Source organism: Trachurus japonicus, chromosome 24, assembly GCF_045865225.1.
Source record: "Trachurus japonicus isolate A0001 chromosome 24, Traja_1.0".
NCBI classification, from domain to species: Eukaryota; Metazoa; Chordata; class Actinopteri; order Carangiformes; family Carangidae; genus Trachurus; species Trachurus japonicus.
Window position 1 is genome coordinate 17418041 of NC_140930.1, and position 23164 is coordinate 17441204.

General features: G+C 43.1%; 1 protein-coding gene across 4 annotated transcripts in view; it reads left to right on the top strand.

Moving 5' to 3' along the window:
• The first annotated feature begins 138 nt into the window (after positions 1-138).
• Positions 139-23164, top strand: part of ppp1r13bb (protein phosphatase 1, regulatory subunit 13Bb) — a 28186-nt gene continuing 5160 nt past the window's right edge. The window contains exons 1-13 of one of the 4 annotated variants that reach the window (XM_085771822.1): positions 139-562; positions 835-1003; positions 7890-8037; positions 9875-9994; positions 11566-11636; positions 16333-16434; positions 18066-18240; positions 18511-18710; positions 18838-19002; positions 19182-19374; positions 19916-20044; positions 22088-22221; positions 22367-22820. In XM_085771822.1, the coding sequence (XP_085627948.1) occupies positions 995-1003; positions 7890-8037; positions 9875-9994; positions 11566-11636; positions 16333-16434; positions 18066-18240; positions 18511-18710; positions 18838-19002; positions 19182-19374; positions 19916-20044; positions 22088-22221; positions 22367-22820 (1900 nt within the window). In that variant the 5' untranslated portion in view covers positions 139-562; positions 835-994. The remainder of the gene's footprint in view (positions 563-834; positions 1004-7889; positions 8038-9874; positions 9995-11565; positions 11637-16332; positions 16435-18065; positions 18241-18510; positions 18711-18837; positions 19003-19181; positions 19375-19915; positions 20045-22087; positions 22222-22366; positions 22821-23164) is intronic. The other 3 variants (XM_085771823.1, XM_085771824.1, XM_085771825.1) reach the window with 3 other exon arrangements.

Genomic DNA, 23164 nt, shown 5'->3' on the forward strand with positions numbered 1-23164 from the left:
CACTTGGGATGAAGAAGCGTGTGTGGGAGAAAGCTGTAATAGCGATAATCCAGGAGTATCCTGGCACGCGGCGCTGATCTGGCCGGTGACGTTAGGTTTTTGACGTCGCGGCGTCAGCAGCGTCGCCGCGGACGCCGTGTTGTGGCCCCGCCCCTCCCTGCCGTCAACAACTGGATCCCAGCTATTTGTATTTTCATCGCTAGCCTTGCTGCTCACGGTGATTTACTGCGTTCGTTAAAAAAACAAAAACTATAAGAAGAGAAAACGAGTTAATCGACCTTTGTGGATATTTATTAATTTCCGTTTGCTTGAAGCGCACCCCGTCGATAGCCTGCGCCGATGTGCAGCCAGTGCGAGCTGAAGGACCGACGGGGGAGCGGAGAGATCGCCCTGCATACCGTCCTGTAGCAGCCGCCTCTGAAACCAGCTAACACAGCTAATACTTCACTGGAGATAACGCTAGCTGGCTGGCTGGCTGACAGCTGGTCCGGTTAGCTTCGTGCCTTTTAACAGCGACGTAGAAAGATTTACTGGCTGAAACAATGAGTCGTCTCTGACATTGGTGAGTATAGTCAGCATGCTATTACATGATAACAGCAAGGCGTTGCATGTCGTGCTTTTTTTTTTTTTTTAATGCGAGCTAACAGAGACGGGCTAACCGTCGGCTTGTTTGTAGCAGCAGCTGCACGGAGCCACGCCTGGGCCATTTAAATCAGCGGTTGTTGTTGTTTTTTAATCGATGGCATTATAGACGCTACTTTGACAAGGCAAATACGTTATTAGTATGTTCAGTTTTTATAGTACTCAACAGAAATGCACTGTTGTGGTTCACAGAGAGGACTGCGGCCCAGTTGGTTGTCACTGGAGTAACTAGAAGCTGGAAACTAAGCGAGGTGGGTCTCGCCTCTGCGCTGGGGCCGTCGAGGATAAGCGGGTGAACCAGTGAGACACCTTGCCGATGCACCCGTAGTTTTGACCTGCCAGAGCTGCCAATATGATGCCGGTGAGTGCACAACAATTCATGCTCTCGTAGAATTAAAAAAAAAAAAAAAAAAGGTTTATCATTTCAAAATCACTGCCTGCCTTCACGGTTATTGATTGACCTGCCCACTTTTATACATAATCAAATCAAATGTGTGCAAGGTGGAAGAAACCTGTCAGGTGTCGTGCTCTTCACAGGAGCATCAGGGAGGGAGAGCATGGTCTTTGGTTTGGGCACACCTACCATTTATTATGTGGTAGCTACGTGTTTGGGATTCCTCTGTCAGTATGATAGACGTGTGGTTCCTCTGCATGAAAATGATTTAATAACAAACCATGCAGTGTTTTCTAGTTGCAGGTTCAAGCAAGACTGATGCCTGTCCATTTACTTTTTCACTTGCCGCTTCACTAACCAATGAGTGAGATCAGTTCCTGTTAGCTCAACTTTATCCACCATGAGTCTATCTATATCTCTTTGATAAGAGTCTATAGCTGCAGGACTTAAATATTTCACACTGATGAATGAATCATAGTGACTGAAGTTATGAGGAAGTGGAAATACAAACTGTGCTTGTCACAATTTGATGACTGAGGTATGAGGTATTACGGTCTATCTGTCATCCATGTGCTTTTAGCAGAGGGAATAACATGTGTAGTCCTCACAAAATTGGACATTTTGCTTGCAGATATATAAAATGCTGAACAAATGTATTACAATACCATATATGGACAGGATAACTTCACCCTACCCCCTTTATAATAAAGATGAATTTGTGTTGAATGAGGCTGAAATGAAACGATTGCTATTTATAAAGTAGTAGGTACAATCACAGAGCTATTTTAATTCTCTTACCTGTTGTTACTGTTCAAGACACAATGTGTAGCAAAGCAGATAGGACACCTGAATGGCAACTCTATCGGAGCAGTGCTTTGTTGGGACCTCTTTTGTTAAGATTAGTGCAAAGAATGCAGCCATAGACTGTGGGAAAAGTGACAGTAGCCTTTTTGGCCTTGAGGGAAAGAAACATGAACTGAGATGCAGGATAAGTTTACTATGGGTTCAGTTTGGTGTCATTCTAAAAGGAGGTGATTCAGTCTTTGTGACTTGTGTTTTACAGATGAGTTCTTAAAAATATAGTCACTACAGTGTCATTTTTGTTTCTAATCTTTAAAACAGATTCACAAGCTCAACTTCAGAGAGCCGTATAAGTTACCAGGAGTACAAAGCGCTTGATATTTGCTGTTGCCATCAGGCTGGCAGGATTGAGTGTGATGGTAGCCTTGGTGCACGTTTGTGCCCTGTGGCACCAACAGGCTATCAGAGTCAAAGAGCCAGTCGAGCAGAGAGGCAGCCTCGCGCTCGGTTCTCGCGTGACTCCAGCAGCCAATGAGACCTTGGCAGATCTAGGTCTGTGTGGCTGCGTCGACAAATGCTCTGTTGTTAAGGGGAACTTTTGAGCTGAGTAGATTGTCAAGTGGCATTAATCTCACACAGTGGAGCTGGGCAGAGCGTGACTTACAGGAAAAGTAAACATTGCATCTTATTGTCGCTTTCTCGTTTTTGGAGGTAAGCTGGTTTAAAATGTCATCAGCTAAGCCTTCACAGTGATGCCTTAAAGCACTCGTTATTAAAAAGTAAAATGTCATAAATTTAATGAATGTCACTATCACTATTAAAGCCTTTTCCCCCCAAAGTCACTATGAACATATGAATGAAGAGTCAGTTATTGATTTATTTAACAACTCCCATCTGTTTTTTTCAATTGGTAAAATAAGCATTCATTATTAATTAGACTTCATTAATGCCTTCCTCTAATGCACATTAGTCAGCTTTTGAGAAAGGGACAAGCTTTTTTTTAACAGCTTAATACTGTACTCCCTCTTATCAGCTACATATATTTATAAATGTGTGTGTATGTATTAATAAAGCAGCATATATGATACATTTAAATGATACGTTAAATATGTGCATAATCAGAGTCAACATTGATGATTTTTATAAACCATTATCATTGAAATTATACTTAAATAAATAATGGGATAGGACACTGATTGATTGTGATACTGTAATGCTTCCTACTGGTAATTATCCAAACAACATGTTACTACCCATTCAATTCAATTCAATAGCTAAGCTGCTGTGGTTAAAGTTGTGTTGTGGTGGTCAGTCTTTCTGAAGTGTCAACATTGTGCTGCTTTAGTTTTATATGTATATAACTAGTTTGTGCTTGTGCAGTAAGGCAGCAGCACTCCTAATTCAGCTTTTGGAGCCTGGCTGGTTGAAGGGGACAGTTTGTTTCACCGTCATTTTTCATGTCATGACCTCATCTTTCCTCCATATGGTTCAGTGCCATTTTTAGCCAGATGGGCAGTGTTTGGCATATTTAGGCTGCATGAACTGTCTAGATTACACAGCACTCTCTGTTAGTCAAGGATGTTGAGGGCAACCTGCTCATGTCCCAGGCAGCGCACGGATTTATGTATGATTTGAGTTATTTTTGACCAAGATGATTAAGCAAAGTCATGCCTAATACTGGATCCAAGTGTGATAGTTCCTGTTTCATGCATTTTGGTTGAAAAGATTTTACTCGATTATTTAATGTGAGCAGATACGTTCAGGGGTTCCATTCGTCCTGGTTTATTCTTTAACAGCTGTGAAAAGCCTGTGCATGAGAAAGTTGTGAGTTTAGGTTTGTGTTCTCAGGAAACGTTCCTCCACTAGATCCGTCTCCATCATCCCGGCTGCCTTTTTGCGAGTAAATGAGTGACAGGGATGGTGAGAAGAAATGACTGTTTGAGTTATCCTCCTAGAGATCAGGCCAGCCAAGCATCCCTCTCCCTCTCAGAAGTTAAATGATAAATGCCCCCATCTCCAGACGATGCCCACTGTAGCATTATGCATCGGGCAACAGAGGCGCTATATGTTTCCAGTCATGTACGGCCGACATGCAGCGTACAGATGACGGTGGCCTTGCCTGCCTGCCTGCCAGTCATAGCTGTCGCCAAACTACTCTCATTAACGGGGAGTCGTTGGTGTTGCAGCCACCAGCAAAACCTAGGGACACTAGTCCGAGAGAAGGACTTACTGGCACCCACACCCACCACTCTGTGATCCCCCCCCTCGCTTTCTCTCTCTCTCTCTCGCTCTCTCTGTCTTGCTGTTTTTTCTCCCCAGCTCTCTCTCCCTCCCTCCCTCTCTCTCTCCTTCCCCTCCCTCCTTCCCTCCTCCATCCCTCCCTCCCTCCCTCCCTCCCTCTCCGAATAACACATACAGCAAGTGTATTTTCCTCCCAAGTCTCCTCTGCAGCACTTTTCTAATGCACGCACCGCTGTCGGCTTCAGAGGTCTGCCTGGGAATGGCGTAATAGTGAAGTCTCATGCCCGTGAGAGCGCCAGTGCTATGATGAAGAGGTTTGTGACTATAGTGTTGCGTGGCCTTGTTAGCCTCTCGAAAGAGAACCCCATCTGGGCGAAGGAGCACCACCGGCCGCCAAAGAAGGAGATCAGACGGAAACGGAGGGCGGTCAAGAGAGTCAAGAGCATGGGCAGACGCAACTTAGTCAGGGCGGTTCGTATTTCTCCAGTGGTCAGCCAGCTTGGACACTGGAGTTTCTTATTTTTTTTGCACTGTCACTCTTTGAATGTATTGTCACATGATTTGGTAGTTTATGTTGATGTTAAGGAGGATTCTCTACTTGCTCTCAGGGGCCATTTTCAATCAGGCTCATCATCGTGTCTGATTGGTTGATTGTTTGTGCTGATTGACAGTTTGTTTTCAAGGACACTAATGGTAAAGAGGTCTGTGTGGTAGAAGTAGAAAAAATGTTGTTTATAGGAGTCCAGTTTTATTGTTATTATTTTTTACATTATACTTTTTGTGTATGTTATTTCATACATGGAACAATTGTATCATGTAAGAATTCATTGTATGCATCCTACAGTCATTTCATATCAGCCACAATTTCCTCCAGAACAAATGGGGTTGGGATGTTTTGTGTTCTCTGTTTTCTTTATCTGTGCATTACGTCTTATCTCATTATGCAGCTGCTAGCCTCCCAATATCCCATGGGGATTAGCAAAGTAATTACCTATCAAGTATGACTAACATCCAGCATATTCACTGTTTTTGTCAATAATGCTCTGGCAGATCAGGTCTCAAAGATGACATCTATCACTATCATCTGTCACATGTGGGTGAAGACTCATAGTTGTTTAGTTGGATGGATGGATGTGTGTTGGGATGGAAAGCCTGTGCACTGCCTAGGAACACAATGTTAGCCGTGCCTCGGCTCCAGTACCATCTCATCTCCGTCAGTTTGCAGAATTGGCTAAAACATGAGCTTTTAGGATCATTATCAGCTGAGTTAAAGTTACACGGGGCTCCCAAGCACAAATGATCACACTGACTGTTCCAGTGATGCTGCTGCAGAAAATGTCCATGAATCACACAGTTGAATCATTACAAAGGATGAGTCACTTTGTCTCGGAGGAAGTCCCAGACTAATAATCTATACATGTCACTGCGACTAAAGCGATATTATATATGACAGTGGACTCCACTGTCAATCATTGTAGCACTACGCATGCGCCCTGAGGCCACATGTACAGTTCAGATAGCATTGAAGTGCCTGCTAAATTATGCTCGCTGAAAAAATGCAGGTTAAACATTCAATATTTGCTTTTCATAAGCAAAGTAAATCAATCTGACAGTATCACTGTGTCCCTGAGAAACAAATGACCCCTGAAAACACTGAGTCATTCTACAGACTCTGTAAACAGATATTAGTGGTTTAATTATTGCCCCTTTGCAGTGTTTTTCTTTATTACATTTTTTTCACATATTTGGTTTGACACTATAGCATATTGCTTTGTGCAGTGGGCCACATGTAAACAGAGTGGTGTAGCTGTTGGTCTAGAAAAGGGAAGCAATATGGAAGTGTAAGTAATGCTTAATTTAAGTCTCAGTTGCTTAGATAATTACATTGAAGTTCTTTTGGCTCAGACCCCTCCCTGTTATGGCATGTTGTTCAGCCAGGGAAGCACTTACAAGAAATGTGAAAAAGTTGAGCAGGTTAAAAGCGAGCTACTAAAACACAGGGAATCCAGCTCACCCTTTCTACTCTGTTTACTGACAAATAGATGAACTCACATTCAACTTGCACAAATTTGAGCATCCCTTCAAAACTCTTTGGCTTTGTTATTGATATTTTGTCCTTTTTTTGCCCTCTCAGTCCTTTTTTTCTTAGTGGCACACTACAGTATGGTGAGTCTGTCACATAAAACAGGAAGACACACCTCAACCACCTGGAGTGCTCTGTGCCATAGAAAACAATGAAAATCTGCCACTGTAGAGGGAAAAAACATGTCATGCATGTGCTGTATAACTGAATGCAGAAGAGTTTTGCTTTTTATGAAAACCAAACCAAATAACACAGGGAAAAAAAGACGACTGTCAAACTGTGAAAAATAGTTTAGATTTACATTTAGATTTAGATTCAATGGATAATCATGTTTTTGAATGTACTTAATACTCAGTATTCAGACTAAATCAGTGTTGTTATCAGTCCAGATTTACTTTTTGCATTGCTCCAGCTTTCCTCATTTTAAGGGTATTGGATATGTGTAAAGACTATCAACTGTCCAGAAATACAGATGATGGACACACACCAAGTTACTTTTTATTTATTCATATTGTGATGTCTTTAATATGCCAAAATAAGCATCTTCATTTAAAGTTTGGTTTCAAATTCTGGTGCTGCGTGACTTTGTTTACTTTTACTCAACATCAGTCAAAAAGCACTTAGTTTCCAATAATGTCACAGAAATATTTTTCTTGCGTTTGAGCAGCTTCAGTCCTCGTGATTAACCGCTTATTACAAATGTCTGCAACTTTGACAGTCTAATCAACTAAAGTGACAAGTGTTGCAGCCAAATGTGCTAACCTGCAGCTAAAGTATTATAATTCCCCATATGTGCCAAACTACTTAAATGAACTCTCAACTTTTGTCTAGTTAATGACATTTCTGTGGCCAAATGTCACTGATGCAGAGATTTGTGATTATTGGCACAAACCAGTTTAATAGGCTACTGTGTTGCCCAGCAACTAGTGGTCCATGTTATAATGGCCAGGTTATTCATATCATGTTGTAATTTCCCCATCTCTTTGTTGATTTTCTGTCAGTGATAAGGTTAATTAATCAGTTGGTAATTTCAGCGCCTATATTCAAGCTGAAGACACAAACAGAACAAGAGGGATAGGTCCAAAGGTCATATACATTTTACAGCCCAACTGCCGTGTCACAATAGTAGTTGGCTGATGATGTTTGGACCGGTAGTGATGTACAGTCTGATAGCTGCAGGTACAAAGTAACACTTGACTCGCTGTGTAGGATGAAGTTCACGTAATTCCTCGTCCTGTTCTCCAGGATAGATGAGAATAGATTTGCAGTTTCCCTCCATGTTTCAACAAAGTCAACAAGTCCTGAAGGTGATTTGTGGAGAACTTAGAGGGGACTGTGTGGTCGCTGCTTTTACTGTTAGATGAGTACAAACAGAAGTGTGTAAGGGCTTGCATTGCTATGTCTTGCCTCACTTTGTATGTTAAGCTATGGCAGGCCTGAGTCATAGTAAACAGAAATGTGGCAGGCACAGGCACGAGTCCACCAGCGGCGCACCGACAAGGGCCAAGGGGACAGCAAGATGTGGTGTTGGATTGATGGGCTTTTTACAAGAGTTTAAACAACACTCTACATCCCATATATCTATATTGTTTATACACAACTCAACCTCTGCTGGTAATATCTGCCACTATGTTTTCATATCCTCATTATTTTAGTTACTGTATTCTTAATCCTTCATGCTCTAATTGTATGGCATCATTGTTGATCATCTTTTTATTCCTCCTTCAGATGATATTGACGGTGTACCTCAGCGATGGGGAACAGGCTGTGACTGAGGTGCCCATCACCCCTGAGACGACGTGTCGTGATGTTGTCGAGTTCTGCAAAGAGCCAGGGGAGAGCGGCTGCCACCTGGCTGAGGTCTGGAGAGGCAACGGTAAGAACTGGATCAAGCTGTGCTGCTTTCTTCTGCTTCTTCCTCTTCCTCTTCTCCTTCTTCTCCTCTTGTGGGAGCAGTGTTCAGTGCCCTGCCATGTTACAGAGAAAGAACAGAGGGTGTTACAAGTGATGCGTGAAGGTGAAGTAATCTGAAAGTCCATTATCACTGAGTTTGACACTTCACTTGGATGTACACGAGTTTAATTTAGCCTTTACCTTTACTCATTAATGTAAAACAAGCACTCTATTATAGAAAGTTCAGGTGTCGAAAAGGGCGAAGCGCAACTACCTGGGAGGAGGAAAATCCTGGACAAGTCATGAATAAGTTTTACTCCCTTAAAGGGATAGTTCAACATTTTGGCAAATTGGCCCATTGCCATAATTGCTATAGTCATAGCAGTAGGTTCATTACCTTTAATTGTAGGTGTAAGCTATTTTCAGTACGGCGGAGCGCAGCAGCTGGCTGCTCAGAGCTACGCTATGGAGGCTAACGGAATTTCTTGGTTTCCCTCATTAAACTCATCAAATTCAACATCCCAAAACTCCACAGCGCTTTTGTAGACAAGTTGTGACCTGCACAACCACCACGCTATGAGATAATGACGGAACGATACGAAACGGAGCCGTTTTCGAGGTAAATACAGGGTAAATACGGAGACTGCTTGCTGAAAAACTGTCCCTGAACGCAACGCGCATCAGCGGTTTTGTATGAATTTACCTCGAAAACGGCTCCGTTTCGTATCGTTCCGTCATTATCTCATAGCGTGGTGGTTGTGCAGGTCACAACTTGTCTACAAAAGCGCTGTGGAGTTTTGGGATTTTGTATTTGATGAGTTTAATGAGGGAAACCAAGAAATTCCGTTAGCCTCCATAGCGTAGCTCTGAGCAGCCAGCTGCTGCGCTCCGCTGTACTAAAAATAGCTTACACCTACAATTAAAGGTAACGAACCTACTGCTATGACTATAGCAATTATGGCAATGGGCCAATTTGCCAAAATGTTGAACTATCCCTTTAACGAAGAGAAAAGCATGTTTTAACAGAAATAATAAAATATCCCCATTCCCATCAGCTGTTACCAGAGTCGAGCAATTATTCACTTTCAGTCTAAATTTGTCGGTCAGAAAAGGGTTGTGTCTACAACACTGTCACAACGGATTCCACTCGGTCCAAACGATTTGGTCCCATCATCGTCGTAGCGCTGACACGCCCGGTGTTATCAGCGTTTTTTTGCTGAGGGGCCACTCCTCTGTTGAAAACAACATCCCAGCCAAGAGCTTTATTAAACCACGTTATGCAATCATGTTCGGCTGGTGCCTGACAATGCAGCCGTCATCCCCCGAAACCTCCTAAAACCCGCCGGTCTTTGTTTCCATCTCTTTGTCTCTCAGTCTCACTGTGCCTACAGCAGGCTGTCCTCTTGAAATGGGGTTAAAAAAAAAAGAAAGAAATAAGCATGCATAGTTATCCATCAGTCTCAGAAAAGAAAGTCCTCCTGGAGATTTTACAGCTTGATTTAATTCTCATAAGTTCATCAAAAAAGTTTCATCAACTTTTCAATTAAAGTAACCATCAACCAGATAATGGCAACACGCACACACAGTTCCCCTTTACCGCTGTGTTGAGGTTTTAGCATCACAAACTAATGGGAGTAAAAAAGGGAGGTGTTTGAGATGGCAGAGAACAGGGAACTTGTTTTACCGCATTGCTTCATCCTAGTAAAAGTTTTATTCTTCCATCCTGTGCTTTTAAAATTTAACACACAGAATCTCCACTTGACCTCCTGGCCAGTAACTAATCGGTCCATTTCCTCTTTTTCCTTTCACTGCCTCCGCAGAGCGAGCGATCCCCTTCGAGCACATGATGTACGAGCACCTGCAGAAATGGGGGCCTCGGAAACAAGAGGTCAAGTTCTTCCTCCGGCATGAAGATTCGCCAACTGAGGGCAGCGATCAAGGTGCGTACACGACGCCCTGGCTCTCCTCTGCTAGCTGTGTGGTCTCTGCCTGAGGGAGCGTGGAGGGTGGAGTCGAGCGTAGTCAGGGAATTCCTGACACCTGTTCTGGCTGGTTGCCCAGCCATGGCGCCGGTGTCCGCCAGTGTTTTCTCTTTCTCACTATGGTTTCTCAAAGTCTTTGTTCACACTGCCACTCAAAATTGGATCTTTAACATATCCAGATTGTATCTAGTTAGATTTTTTGATAGTCCGAACAGCCAAAAACCACATGAGATCCGATTCAAACCACATACGTAGGTAAATAGGATTTCGAAGCAGCTTCTGTGTTACTCGCAGCGCGTCACAAGCAAAAACCGACAAATCGTGTGGAACGTCTACTCTCGCATCCAGAAATGTGAGCACCACATTGCATCGCTGGTCTGCCTGCACTAGACGCCACGTTCCACTGTCGCTTCCTTGCAGTTAGCAGACTATTTTGTACCACAGCTCCACATGATTTGGAACGGAAACAAACACAGTTCACGGTTTTCCGTTTTGTTTGTTTTTTTTCTGGCCGTAGCCTGTTATCATAGAAATTAATATGGATAAGACACACGCAATATGCACACACGCAAATCGGATCTGATCACTTGCAATATGTAATGTGGACTGTCAGTCAGTCTGATCAGATTTGCAAAAAAATCAGATTTGGGCTGCAATCTGAACAAGGCTTTAGTCTGTTGGATTTAGGTGTGGTTGCATTCTTGCTTGCATTTTAAATCAAATCAAACCCTGTGTGGTCTTTTTTTTTTTCTTCTTTGAACCAAGTTCTAACAGTCTGGATATCCCATAAGCAGTGGTGTCCTTATGAGTTTAAAAGGCTGTTGAAGATGATAAAGTGAAGTTCAATTGATGCTTGATGGGGCATGTCACCGGAAAATAACCACTGCCCCATTTCCACACACCCACCCACACCCACACTATCTTAACACAAATCTTTTTGCGTTTGTGTTTGGATGGAGTATAGCCACATGAAAGACCAGGTGTAAAACGCAGCCAAGCTAAAAATCAATCAAATCACCGACTCCAGCTCTGCACAAGACCAGACGCTCACTCAGCCACATTAGTTTTCTGTGGCTTTAATTGAAGTCAGATGTAATGTATAGAAGTATTACACAGGAAATTAACTGGCAACAGGGAGACAAACTCGCTGCGACGTGGTCCTGATCTGATTCATGTTTGATAGAAATTCAGAGCCTGAATGAAAAAGAACATTTCTTCAGATTTTTTTACTGTTAGAAATATAGCAGAAGTGGCCAGTTCTCTGTCTTTTCCTGTGACGTTTTTAATCATTTATTCCCATCTTTCCGTCAAGTTTGAGTTAGGTGGCTTTAGTCAGCAGTGCTTGTCCCAGTTCTTAAATCCGTCTGTCATGGGCAATCATGTCAGTGAATTTTCAAACTATTCCTGACAATGGCTGTTGTCTCTGAATCTGCACTGTGCACACTTGTGTGTGTGTGTGTGTGTGTGTGTGTGTGTGTGTGTGTCTCTGTCCTACCGCTGTTGGTGATGGTGACTGTTTCTTTTTGCAGGGAGTCAGCAGTCTCAGGATCAGACGAGCCGCAGAAGTGGAAACACTGGAGAGAAGCACAATGAGAATGGGGTGAGACTTAATTAGCATTATCTAAATGATGTTAATATAGAAATGTACTTGCAACAACCGACTGTATTCTGTTGCCTTCTGTCATGGATAGGTAAGGGATGTACAGGAATGCAAGCAGTATATATGTTTCTAAGGTTTTACAAGGTTACACATGAGAGAGAGACAAATAAAACAATGAAAATATATAATAATCGACAAAAAATTAACAGAGGAAATTGTTTAGGCTTCCCGAATTATGTTTCTATGAGGTGTTTAGATATTAGCATCAGCAATATTTTGAAGCTCCAATTTTAAATTCTAGTTTATACCAACATGAAGACGCTGGTTCTCTTTTGAAGTGTTTGGACATTACAGGCTTCAAATCAAGTATTACTGAGGGTCACTATCCTGACGTCATTGTGTTAGGTAAACATCTACAAGTGTAGTGTGTTTATTCTGCACCAGCATTTTTGGTTTTTCATTGTACAGCACAACAGTGACACACATGACATTATGTTTACATTACGTTTGCGCATTTGGAAGCCGCTGTTATGTAAAGCGACGTCAAGTGAGGGATGGACGTCAAGCATCAGACTTTTGGAGGAAATAAATATTAAATCGGTTCAACAGAGTTAGGCATCGTGTGTTAGAGGCGGTAGGAGTAGAGGGGCTGTTGGAAGAGATGAGCCTTCAAGAGATTGTTAAAAATAGAGAGGGACTCCCTCTGCTCTCGTAGCGTTTGGTAGCTCGTTCTTCCGCCATCAGGGAACCACAAACAAGGACTGTGTGGGCTGAGATTGCCGTGTTGTAGGGAAGCTAACGCCAGATGTTCCCTGGAAGAACACAGTGTCTCCAACCTCTGTTATGAAGCGGATGTGTTGTTGACGTCTGTGGACATATAATAATTCTGCTATGAAGCTGGTTTTTTCCAGAGTAACCTCACTGACCCCGCTGTGTCCAGACGCCGTCCGTGTTTCCGTGTCAGGTGCACCCATCATAGCTGTGCATGTTCATCTCTAGCTTTAGGTTGTATGTGCTGAGAGATGTGAATGACTCTGATAAGAGCAGCCTCTGGCGTGGCATCCTTTCTCTCTCTGACCATCTGTCCCAGATTTCACAATAGGAAAGTGTTGCGGTCAAGAAACCGTAGCTAATTCAACCTTAAGGGTGGAGGGTAAAATCCAGCACAGCGGGAGACTGAGGGGGTTTTTGTTTCATAAAAAAAAAAGATTATAGGAATGTAGTGCAAGAGCAGCTAGAAGCCATTCCTTTTATTATCCTGAATGAACTTTTGACTCTTGAATGGGTGGAGGTAATACATATTTTTTATGGATCTACATATCAGTCATTGATCCGTTCTGCAAGCGACAGTCTCAGTTTAATCATGGTAATACCCTATAAAATCACAGCGTGCAGTGACAAATAAAAACATCTATTTCATCGTCACCATCCGTTCATTCAAAGAGGAGGTCGACTCATCTCAACCTCCCAAGTGCTGAGGCTCATTTGTGACCGAGTTTCTTGCTAATATCTGATTTAGAGGATTATATCAGTCAGCCTGCTGGATGATATAACGGCCTTTAAGAGGATCATTGCTTCGGCTTTTCCACGGGCTGCTGACCAAACCCCAGGGCTTTCTCTCCACCGAGCAGAGCCGATCAACCTCTGAGGGGGCCGCTGTCTTGTAAAGAGCAGAGGTGCCTCAAGGGAACATGACAATGATCGCATGTATTTTTAATGTGTGTGTTTTTTTATTGTTTTTTTTTGTATCATAAGTCTCCATAATTGATGATGGCAGGGTGGTGTTGGCACAGTGCTGAATCATCTCATTTCCTTTGCCAAAAACTTAAAAGATATAAATCAGGAACAATTTTGATAAACAGTTATTGTTTGGCATTTTTGTTATTTCGCACATAAATGAACGCATGAATCAACAATTCAAATAATTGCTACATTCAACAATAGGTCCTTAACAGTTATTCCCTTTATTTCTTTATCTGCCAATAATAAGCAAACGGCATTTATTTAACCACCTGATATGAGACCGTATGTACTGTATGAGACAAATCGATCATTTGAGTAGTTGCTGAAAATGTTCAGTTTACTGTTTATGTTAAGTCTTGCATTATTTTGATAGTATGATGATTTTTCGCCATTATCTATAAGCTATGTACAGATTTATGCAACTAGTGTCTTAATTTATGTGCACCTCCTCATTGAGGGCCCCTCTCTCTCTCAAATTCAAATTCAAATTCGCTTTATTGGCATGAATGTCATGATGCCAAAGCATAAAAACTCAATGAAACAAAACAATAAACTTCAGAGTTACAAAGAACTACAAAGTATATGTAGAATAAAAAATGTATTTATTTATTTATATATTTATTATTTTTTTGTTTATTTCTCTTTCACTCTCTCTTTTGCTCTCCCGCCCTCCCTCACTTTCTCTCTCTCCCTCTCTCTATGATGTGCTCATTTGGGTGTTTCTCCAACTCCCTCTTCATCACTGTCTGAGGGCGCGTGTGTCTGTTTCTCCCTCGGGTGAATTGTCACCGAGTGCATTTGAGCGTGTGTGTGTGTGAGAGAGAGTGAACACACGCCACTGGCTTCCCCCTGTTCTCTCTCTCTCTCTCTCCGTCTCTGTGCGGGTTGACTCACCCTGGACATTCTTGTGTCTAAATGCCTTTACAAACGCCAGGTAGGGAAACACTGTGTGAGCTGCGGATGCTGCACCGCGTGTCCTCCGAGACGAGATGAAGTATGAGATGTGCGCTATTGTTGCCTTACTTCACAGGACTTTTAAAGGCAAAAAGAAAAATCCTGAGAAGAAGCATGTTTTATTCAGACGAGGTGATTCACAGATGTCTGCCTCCTCTGATCCAGTTAGAAAAGTGCATACAATATTTTTTGCCTTTTGCATGACATGTTTATTTGACCTGGGTTTAGTCTTGTGTCTCCTGCTTTTCACCCAAGCACACACTTAACATACATTTGAAATAATGCAACATCTATCTTCATGTCGTCATTATTCCTATGTCTCTTACCCAATCTCTTAAACGGTTAAAAAAAACCCAAACCCAAACCACCACTCCACATTTGCCAGTGTGACATTTCCTTCATCGTCTCCTCTCTCCTCCCTCTTTGAACGCGCTCGCTAAAGGCAAGTCTGGCAGCACTTCGGCATTTCAGTACCGCTTGTAGTTTGAAGGACCGCATTCACCGCTCCCTCAGTTACGCTGTGTTATTGAAGAGTTGTCTGCCAGTGTGCTGACTGAAGCAACTGCTTTTGTGAAATTCAGATGTCTGTAGGATGACGGTTTGATTGGGGGAGAAACAGAATAGAACATGATAGCTAGTCGTGCTTCTTTCTGCGAGCTCGGCAACAACACATGGGCGCTTGACTTCTGGCTCAAGAGGAGAATTTCATCTGAACCGGTGAATCTTTGTTTTCATTTTCTGGTCCAACCAGTTTCACTGTTACAGCTATACCGCAGCTTTCTGACGGTGTTTATCTGCAGGTTGCATGTGTTGCTTTCTTTGTTGCTACACTGTATATAACCCTTGTTACTATTAGAGGCAGAAGGCTTAGTTGATTGATCCCTTAATTGATTTATGGCAAAGTCATTTTCCTCATTCCAGCCTCTCTCTGTTTTTCTTTCCGTTCTGTGGCACTAAACTGAATTTGTAGGTTGTGGATCAATTTGCATCAAACTGTCTTTGTGGAAACTGTGATGGAATCATTTTTGCTTGTTTGGTTTTTTTGGTCCGTTATCCAGATTTTCTGCGCTTCTCATCTTTCTGTTTTGTTTAGCATAATTTAAACTGCCCTCCGCCCACATGCACCGGTTCCCGTTATTCAGCAGCAAACCCAAGCAACTCTGACGTCTCATTTTGTCGATTTTACAAAGTGTAAAGCCAGACCAGATGAAGAATGGCACAACACAGGCAGCGACCTTTGTCCAGCGATGATAGCTTCACTGTAACCGCTCTGTGTTCTCCTCCTCTCACGATGCGACACGAAGCCTTCGCCTTGTGTGCAAACACCAAATGACACATTGCCCTCAGCGCCGCCGCCTCTCCTTCTCACTAACGGAGTCTCATCATAATTAACGTCCCATTCTTAATGATAGTTGGAGCCATGTTGCGGAGGAAGCATAATCTGACTGTTTGACCCTCTGGCTGTCAAAATCAGACATCTGTGGAACCCGTTTCTTTGTTCTTGTTTTGTTTTTTGTTTTCCAACATTTTTCACGTGTGCAACATTTTATGCTGGATGTATTTTCTGGTTTGTTCTGCACATTAATCATAAAAGTGTTCCTACTGTATAACAAATGGGTAGTTGAGTAGGTATAAGACTATTTACATGTGAGATCAGAGCTGCTAAATGGTTTAAACCTGTTTTGGCTGAAGGATGAGACATGCATCCTTATTCAGTGGTATTTAAAGCACATCCCATAGGGTCATACATTGATTTGATGGAAACAACTTTAAATATGGGAGGGTTTATTTGCATGAAATTTTAATTTGTGTTTGTCCTCATTAAAAAAAAAATGGATGACCCAGTACCAACAAGAGCAGCCTCACTGCTGATCCTCATTTATCATCTGCCTCAGTCCAATGTCAGTATCTGGACACTGCTCCGATTTAAGAGATTGTGATTTCTTGACCTTGCTTGACCTGATCTTATGTCCCTGTGTCTGTGTGTGTTTGTGTGTAGGTGGGGAATCAGCGTGTGGAGCTCACACTGTCAGAGCTGCAGGAGATGGCAACACGGCAGCAGCAGCAAATCGAAGCCCAGCAGCAGATGCTTGTTGCAAAGGTAACATCCTGTCTCCACTCCTCTGTCTTAGCATGAATCATCCCCCCGAACATGTCAATGGTCTTTCATTCAGACTACACTTGTTACTAACAAAACAGCATGTTGCCGTGGTTTGGTTATTGTCAGGTGCTTGAACTGACATCGTTAATATTGGGGGAAAAACATCAGATGAGGAAAACACAAGAGTTAAAAATATCTATATTCTTATTTAATTGAGAGAGGTGGCAGAGTATACAAAGCCAGACCAATCACAGCTCGCCATCTCCGAAACGATCCATGACTTGGTGTTAAAAAAAGGCAAGGCAAGGCAAGGAAATTTGTTTTGTGTAGCTTCTATACAAACAGTTTGTCTCAAAGGGCTTTACATAGCATCATTACAACATCCTCTGCCATTAGACCCTCACATTAATTGAGGAAAAAACCCAAGAAAACCCTTAAAAAACAGGAGAAACAGAGGAGGGATCTGTCACCCAGGACAGGCAGATGTGCAGTAGATGTTGTATACAGACATGAAAACAGTTTATAACATGGAATATGGAAAAACATGGAAATGGAATCGGTCAGTTAAGAGAGCTGATGAAGGCAGCTTCTGGTGGGCAGGCTGGGCCGTACACAGGAAAGACAGACGGAGCAGGTAGATCTGATGTTGTGTCACATCGTCTGACACAGACTACAGAGTTTAATGTCTCCGCAGACCAGGTGAGTTCAGGACAAACGCCTTGAGCCTTTCAGTGAGACAGAAAATTGACTCCTTTTGCACCATACTCTCCCATCACGACCTGAAACACAGGGCACTTGCGTAACAAATGAGATGAGGCGCCACATGAGTCACGGTGGCAGGGATTGTCCGGTCTGTCAGAATTTATGCTTCAGTCATTTAGAGGAACACGTGCACACGCATTAGTGTCCTCCAGTGTCCCAATCATTCAGCAACACTGAACACTGAGCATATTACCTTTCTCTGACTAATTACATCACCACAGTGGTCACACAAAAAAAAATGCATTTCTTCTTTGAGTTTGGTGACAAACCCCCACACACACAACCAAGTCTGTCTTGTCAGTCTCTGTGGGTTTCACACTGGACACTAATGCAGTCTGACCAGTGTGCTTGTGGTGTGTTGATCAGTCATGCAAAGCTGAAGCCCACTGTAGACCCGTCGATAGAAAGACTATTTATTGCCTTTATTGTGGCGTCTGAAAAGTAGGCCCACTGGAGGCCCCGCAGTCATTTAGAAACCTGGGCCTGTCATCTCCTATTTTAGGACCTTAACTGGAGCAGTTCTCAGTTGGGAAGAGATGAAGTCATCTGACCCTTTCCTCAGCGTTCAGACAGTCTTGACACAGTGCAGCGTTTCACTTCGTGGATACAGTAGAAAGATTCAGCCCAGTTACAGAGCTGGTCTGCCACTGAGATCTCGCTCACCTTGCTGGTTTTGTGTTTGTGCACTCTCATTTTTGACTCTCAAACACAAAAGCATTGAACATATAAAACACCATGAAATATTTAAAAGGATATGCCTTTCATATTCCTTTTCTCTGTCTTTTATACTCAGCACTGCTGGATTCAGTTGACATCAAACTTGCATTTTGCCCCTTAACTTACCGGATCTCTTGTCTTGTTCTCTGAAGGAGCAACGTTTGCGTTACCTGAAGCAGCAGGAGCGGCGTCAGCAGCAAACCGTTTCAGAGAGCGAGAAGCTGCAGAGGCTAAAGGATCGTGTGGAGAACCAGGAAGCAAAGCTCAAGAAGATCCGGGCAATGAGAGGCCAGGTGGACTACAGCAAGGTCATCAATGGCAACCTGTGTACGTATAGTTGCATTCAGTATATTATGACAGCTGTTATGGAATTCACGCAGTTGCTTACATTTTAATTAAAGTGTTTCAGTATAAGGAAAAGAAAAACTTAGGCAAATAAAGCAACCATGTTTTTGCTTTATATGAATGGGATTTACTAATTAGGTAAAGGCCAGTAAGGACAAAGAACCTCAACCTGTCGTTGTGTATTTCTGACTAAATGGACCCTACAATGATGTTAGAGTGACCTAATGTGATTATTTTGCTCCTCAAATGCAGCCGTAGAGATCGAGCAAGTCAGCGGCCTGTTCCAGGAGAAGCAGGCAGAGTTGCAGGCGGCCGTGCTGAGGGTGGAGCAGCTCAGCCTGCAGCTGGAGGACCTGCGGAGGGGGAAGCTCAACGGCATACAGTCGGCTTTGGGTGGCCAAGTGACCGGCGCTGCAGCACTAGAGCTCCGTAAGCTCTACCAGGAGCTCCAGGTATCGTGCATCATCTTTTGAATGCTTCTATAGGTTCCACAGTATTTATTTTTCTCCCCGGTTACACTGAAAGCAGCCTCTTTTATTCCGCTGAACCTGTACATGTTGCTTGCATCTTCATCCTCAGATTCGGAATAAGTTGAACCAGGAGCAGAACAGCAAGCTGCAGCAGCAGAAAGAGCTTCTGAACAAGCGCAACATGGAAGTGACGCTCATGGACAAGCGCATCAGCGAGCTGCGGGAACGCCTCTACAAGAAAAAAGCTGAGGCACGTCAAAAAGAGAACCTCCCTGTAAGACTAGGAGCGCTTAACACATCTCCTCCTAAGATTGTTTTTGGTTGAAATTCTTCTGCCAGAGTTTTTGTTCCTGTAAAGTTTGCTTTCAGACACACCAGGTGTTTTTAAGTGAAACAGCTCTTCCTTTCAACACATCTAACATCTGACACTTCTCTGACTCCTTCCTCTTCCAGCTGAACAGAGCCAATGGGCCTCCCTCTCCCCAGCCGGCCCCTGGGACCCTGGGCCGTGTTGCTGCTGTCGGACCGTACATCCAAGTCCCAGTACCGGGCCGTCAGGAAGGAGGCTACAACATCCCACCTGACCCCCTGAAGCCTCAGACTCTGGGTGTCAATAATCAAGCCAACCACGGCCGCACCAAGTCAGGTTGGTGTAGCCCTGCAAAGATTTACATTTACAGTGCATTTTCTGTGCAGGAAAGTTTAAAGTAGTTGTGGATACTGTCTCTACTGTCTTTAAGATAGGTTTTGATTTTAAACCTGAGTGAATTTCTTGGCTGTTTTCCTCATTATGAAAGCAGGAACATGAATCGTTTAAACAGAAAACAGCAAATGAGATGATAGCTCATGCACACGGTTAGCTTGGAAGAGGCGGAAGTCTTGCACCACTACACATTTAACACATTTTGCATGAACACCCTGTGACTTGAAATTCCCTCGTGGGCCCCGACTGTTGCTCTTGTTTCCTTCCTACCTGACTTCCTCAGCGGATTCTCCGCCCAGGCTTGATTTCTGTGATTTCTTCTTCCTCACTTTCTAACCTCACTCTTCTTCCTGTGTCGTGTGTAAACTGTGATTCCCTCCCTTTTCTTCTCCTCCTCCTCTCATGTGTCTGTGCCGTCCCGTCTTTGTGGCGTCTCTTGTTTCGCCGTGGTTTGTGGGGTTGGGGACGACTCTTCCCGGGGCAGACGGTGTGCGAAAGCCTCCCGGCCCTTGGAAAGTGTCTGATTTAGACATCGTTGTGGACCCGGTACCCCCGCCCCTTCCAGAATCACACCCGGCCACTGGAGCCTCCACTGGCTCCGACGGCACGTCCCGTGAGTGCACAGTGCAGCAAAAGCAGAGGGGTGGCACTTCCTGAACCTTCTCGCTCAACTGTAGCACAGGATCCTCAGCATGCAGTGGATATTTGACCCCAGAGACTCGCCCATAGCTGGCTTTCGAGTTTTAACAAATTGTTTCTTTCTTGAGCCGGCTGATTATTGAAAAACACACAGACTGGGTTCACACATTTATCACCTACTGCAGCTTTCATATATCACAAAAAAAAATCTTGTTTTAGACTGAAAGGGCATTGACGATTTGCTCCAACAGTCTCAGAAAAATTGCAGCTGCACCGATGCGAGCGTCCTCGTTTGGCATCATTCATTTCTCCTCCCTGGGCAGCATGAAGCCAGTTATTTTTACGGTCAGAGAGTTCCTGTTGACATTTCTCTTTGGATCGGCTAATGACGTCAGAGTAGTAGATTGCCACCTTGAAACACTTTGCTGCCATCTGCATCAAATTTCACACTCAAAATTGCAGCTGACGTCACCTCGCCTCGCCCGAAGACACCGGTGTCGGTGACATAGCGCTGCTGATCCTGTGTGTGTTTGTACTCCTCTGAGAAGGTTCAATGAGCCGAGTGCCTCTTTAGTTTCACACATGCAAAGCGATCCAAAGTGTTTGGGCTTTGTTTCTAATTCCATAATATTCCCAGCACCATCTAACCTAAACCTCCACACCTGGTTCTCACAACTGCCAAGCTGTGAGAACCACTTTTAGTTGACAAAACGTTTTACATGCACAAGGAATTGACTTGTGCATGTTAAAATGTCATTGGTTTTACTCTGGTTAGTGATGGTAGAACTGTTTCACTGTTGCTGTGTTAATCTCGGGCTACATTTGAAGATGTTTTAGCGAAATGAACCAAACTAATGCAGAGTCAAACCAGCTGCACACTATATTGATTTTTTTAAGTTATCACGTTATCAGGTATATTATAAATCCAAAAATTGGGTTTTTTCCAGTCTCTATTACAACAAGTTCCTGTCAAACTCTACCACACATTCTATTGTTTGATTGTGTCTTCCTTTTTCCATTCACTTTCTTTTCACCCTATCCTTGCTGTCTAAAGATGCATGTTTTTTTTTTTTTTATCTTGCACATTTCCTTTTTTTTATTTTAAGTAATCAGTTTGATCTTGAAGACAAACGTTACTGTTAGTGGCAGTGCTTACTGTGCATTCCTGAACCTTCTACTAAATCACAATTTAGATACTATTTACCAGATGTGACTAAATTAAAACACTAAATTTGCACACAGTAGCAAAAATACTAATGCTGACACATTCCTTACCATCGGTGCTGTGAAGTGAAGTGAACACTCAGGATTTTTGTCCTATTGATCAATAGCCGCTCTTAAAACCTTTAGTCTACAGTACTTTTGATACATTTCTGCTTTAAGGGGAAAGTAGGACAACTTGCAAATCTGTTGTGGAAGAAATAAATGTTGTGATATACCAGAGGTGCCTGTCAACGTTGATCTTTAGTATGGACTTTTTGAGAAAGATGAATAATTGACAAATAGATTAAAAGAAATAGTAGGAATACGGAGTAGTATTATGTTGTAGTCATTAGTACATGAAGCTATCACTTAACTTCCATGACTGTGATAGTGTAAGTAATCAAGCTCTTTGCAGGAATTGGTGATTTTAATAGAACTGGTTTGTTTCTTTTCATTATATTTTTGCCTGTAAATGTGAAAATTAATGTAAAAAAAAAAGCAGCAGGAGAAGTTTGGTGTCTGGTTAATAGGATATACTTTGTAAAATCCTGAACCCTCCATTCAGTACCAATTCTAGGTCAAAATGGTCCATATACATGTCTGTGTGTAAAAGGTTAATGGTAAAGGTTTAATGTGATTAATTGGGCGCTTTTTAAATGTGAAAAAGAGGAAAGTACCATTTGGACCTAGCTCTGGTGGACATGCTTTATTGCAATAGAGAGCCATGCTTATCACCTCATCACCTCAGTCATTCACTGTGCTTTTTTATTTTTCACTTTTGCAACACACTTACTGTGTCCTATTTGTGCCATAGCGAATGACACTGGTTGGCCCACAGTTGGCAAGACCAACGCAACTCTAAAACCTCCTGAGAGAAGAGACTCAGGAACTGATATCCAGGGCAAGAGCCCTCCCTCAGGCTCCCCCGTCGCTCCAAGTGCAGAAAAGGTTTGTCGTCTTTCCTTTGATCTTATTTCTACAGTGCATCTCCTTTGGTAGCTACTAATAAAGTCAATGCTAAATATAAATTCATTCTCAAAAACAATGCACTTTTCAGCGGCGGGTAATTGTGTGGTTTCGTTCCTCTTCACAGGTGCTAGACACCAAAATGGCCGTATCTTCCCCCGCCATATCAAAGCCTCAGCCGCCTCCGTACGGCTCCCACCTCACCTCCGCAAACTCAGCCAGCTCCTTGGAGCGCCGCAAGGACGCACCTCCTCCTCCTCGCCCGCTCCCAAACCCGCCAGCTCCCGCCTGGCCCCGCGTCCCCCCCGCCACGGGCTCGTCCTCCCAGCAGATCCAGCAGCGTATCTCAGTGCCACCAAGCCCCACCTTCCAGCCTAGCGCGCCGCTCTTCCCTCCCGGGCTGAACGAGCGGCTCGACCCACCGCCGGCCGTGGCGGTTCGCCCCTTCATGCCCGACAGGGGGTCACGGCCTCAGTCGCCCCGTAAAGGTCCACCCACCATGAACTCCAGCTCCATCTATCACATGTACCTCCAGCAGGCAGCGCCAAAGAGCCAGCCACTCAAGCCTGCTCTCAAAGCAGGTATGACCTTTGTTTGTTTGCAGATTTAGATTTGAAGTTATTTCTTTAACCTTTCAGAAGAATAACAATCATAATTTCCTGTGAAGGATTATTAAAGTATCTATCTATCTATCTATCTATCTATCTATCTATCTATCTATCTATCTATCTATCTATCTATCTATCTATCTATCTATCTATCTATCTATCTATCTATCTATCTATCTATCTATGACGGAAACATAAAAGGAAATGAGAACAATTTTGACTTTGATGTCATATACCAAGGAATTGCCCAAAATGAGCTTGTTTCAACCACATACATTTCTCTCATTTTTGTCTTTGTAAACTAAACTAAACAAAAC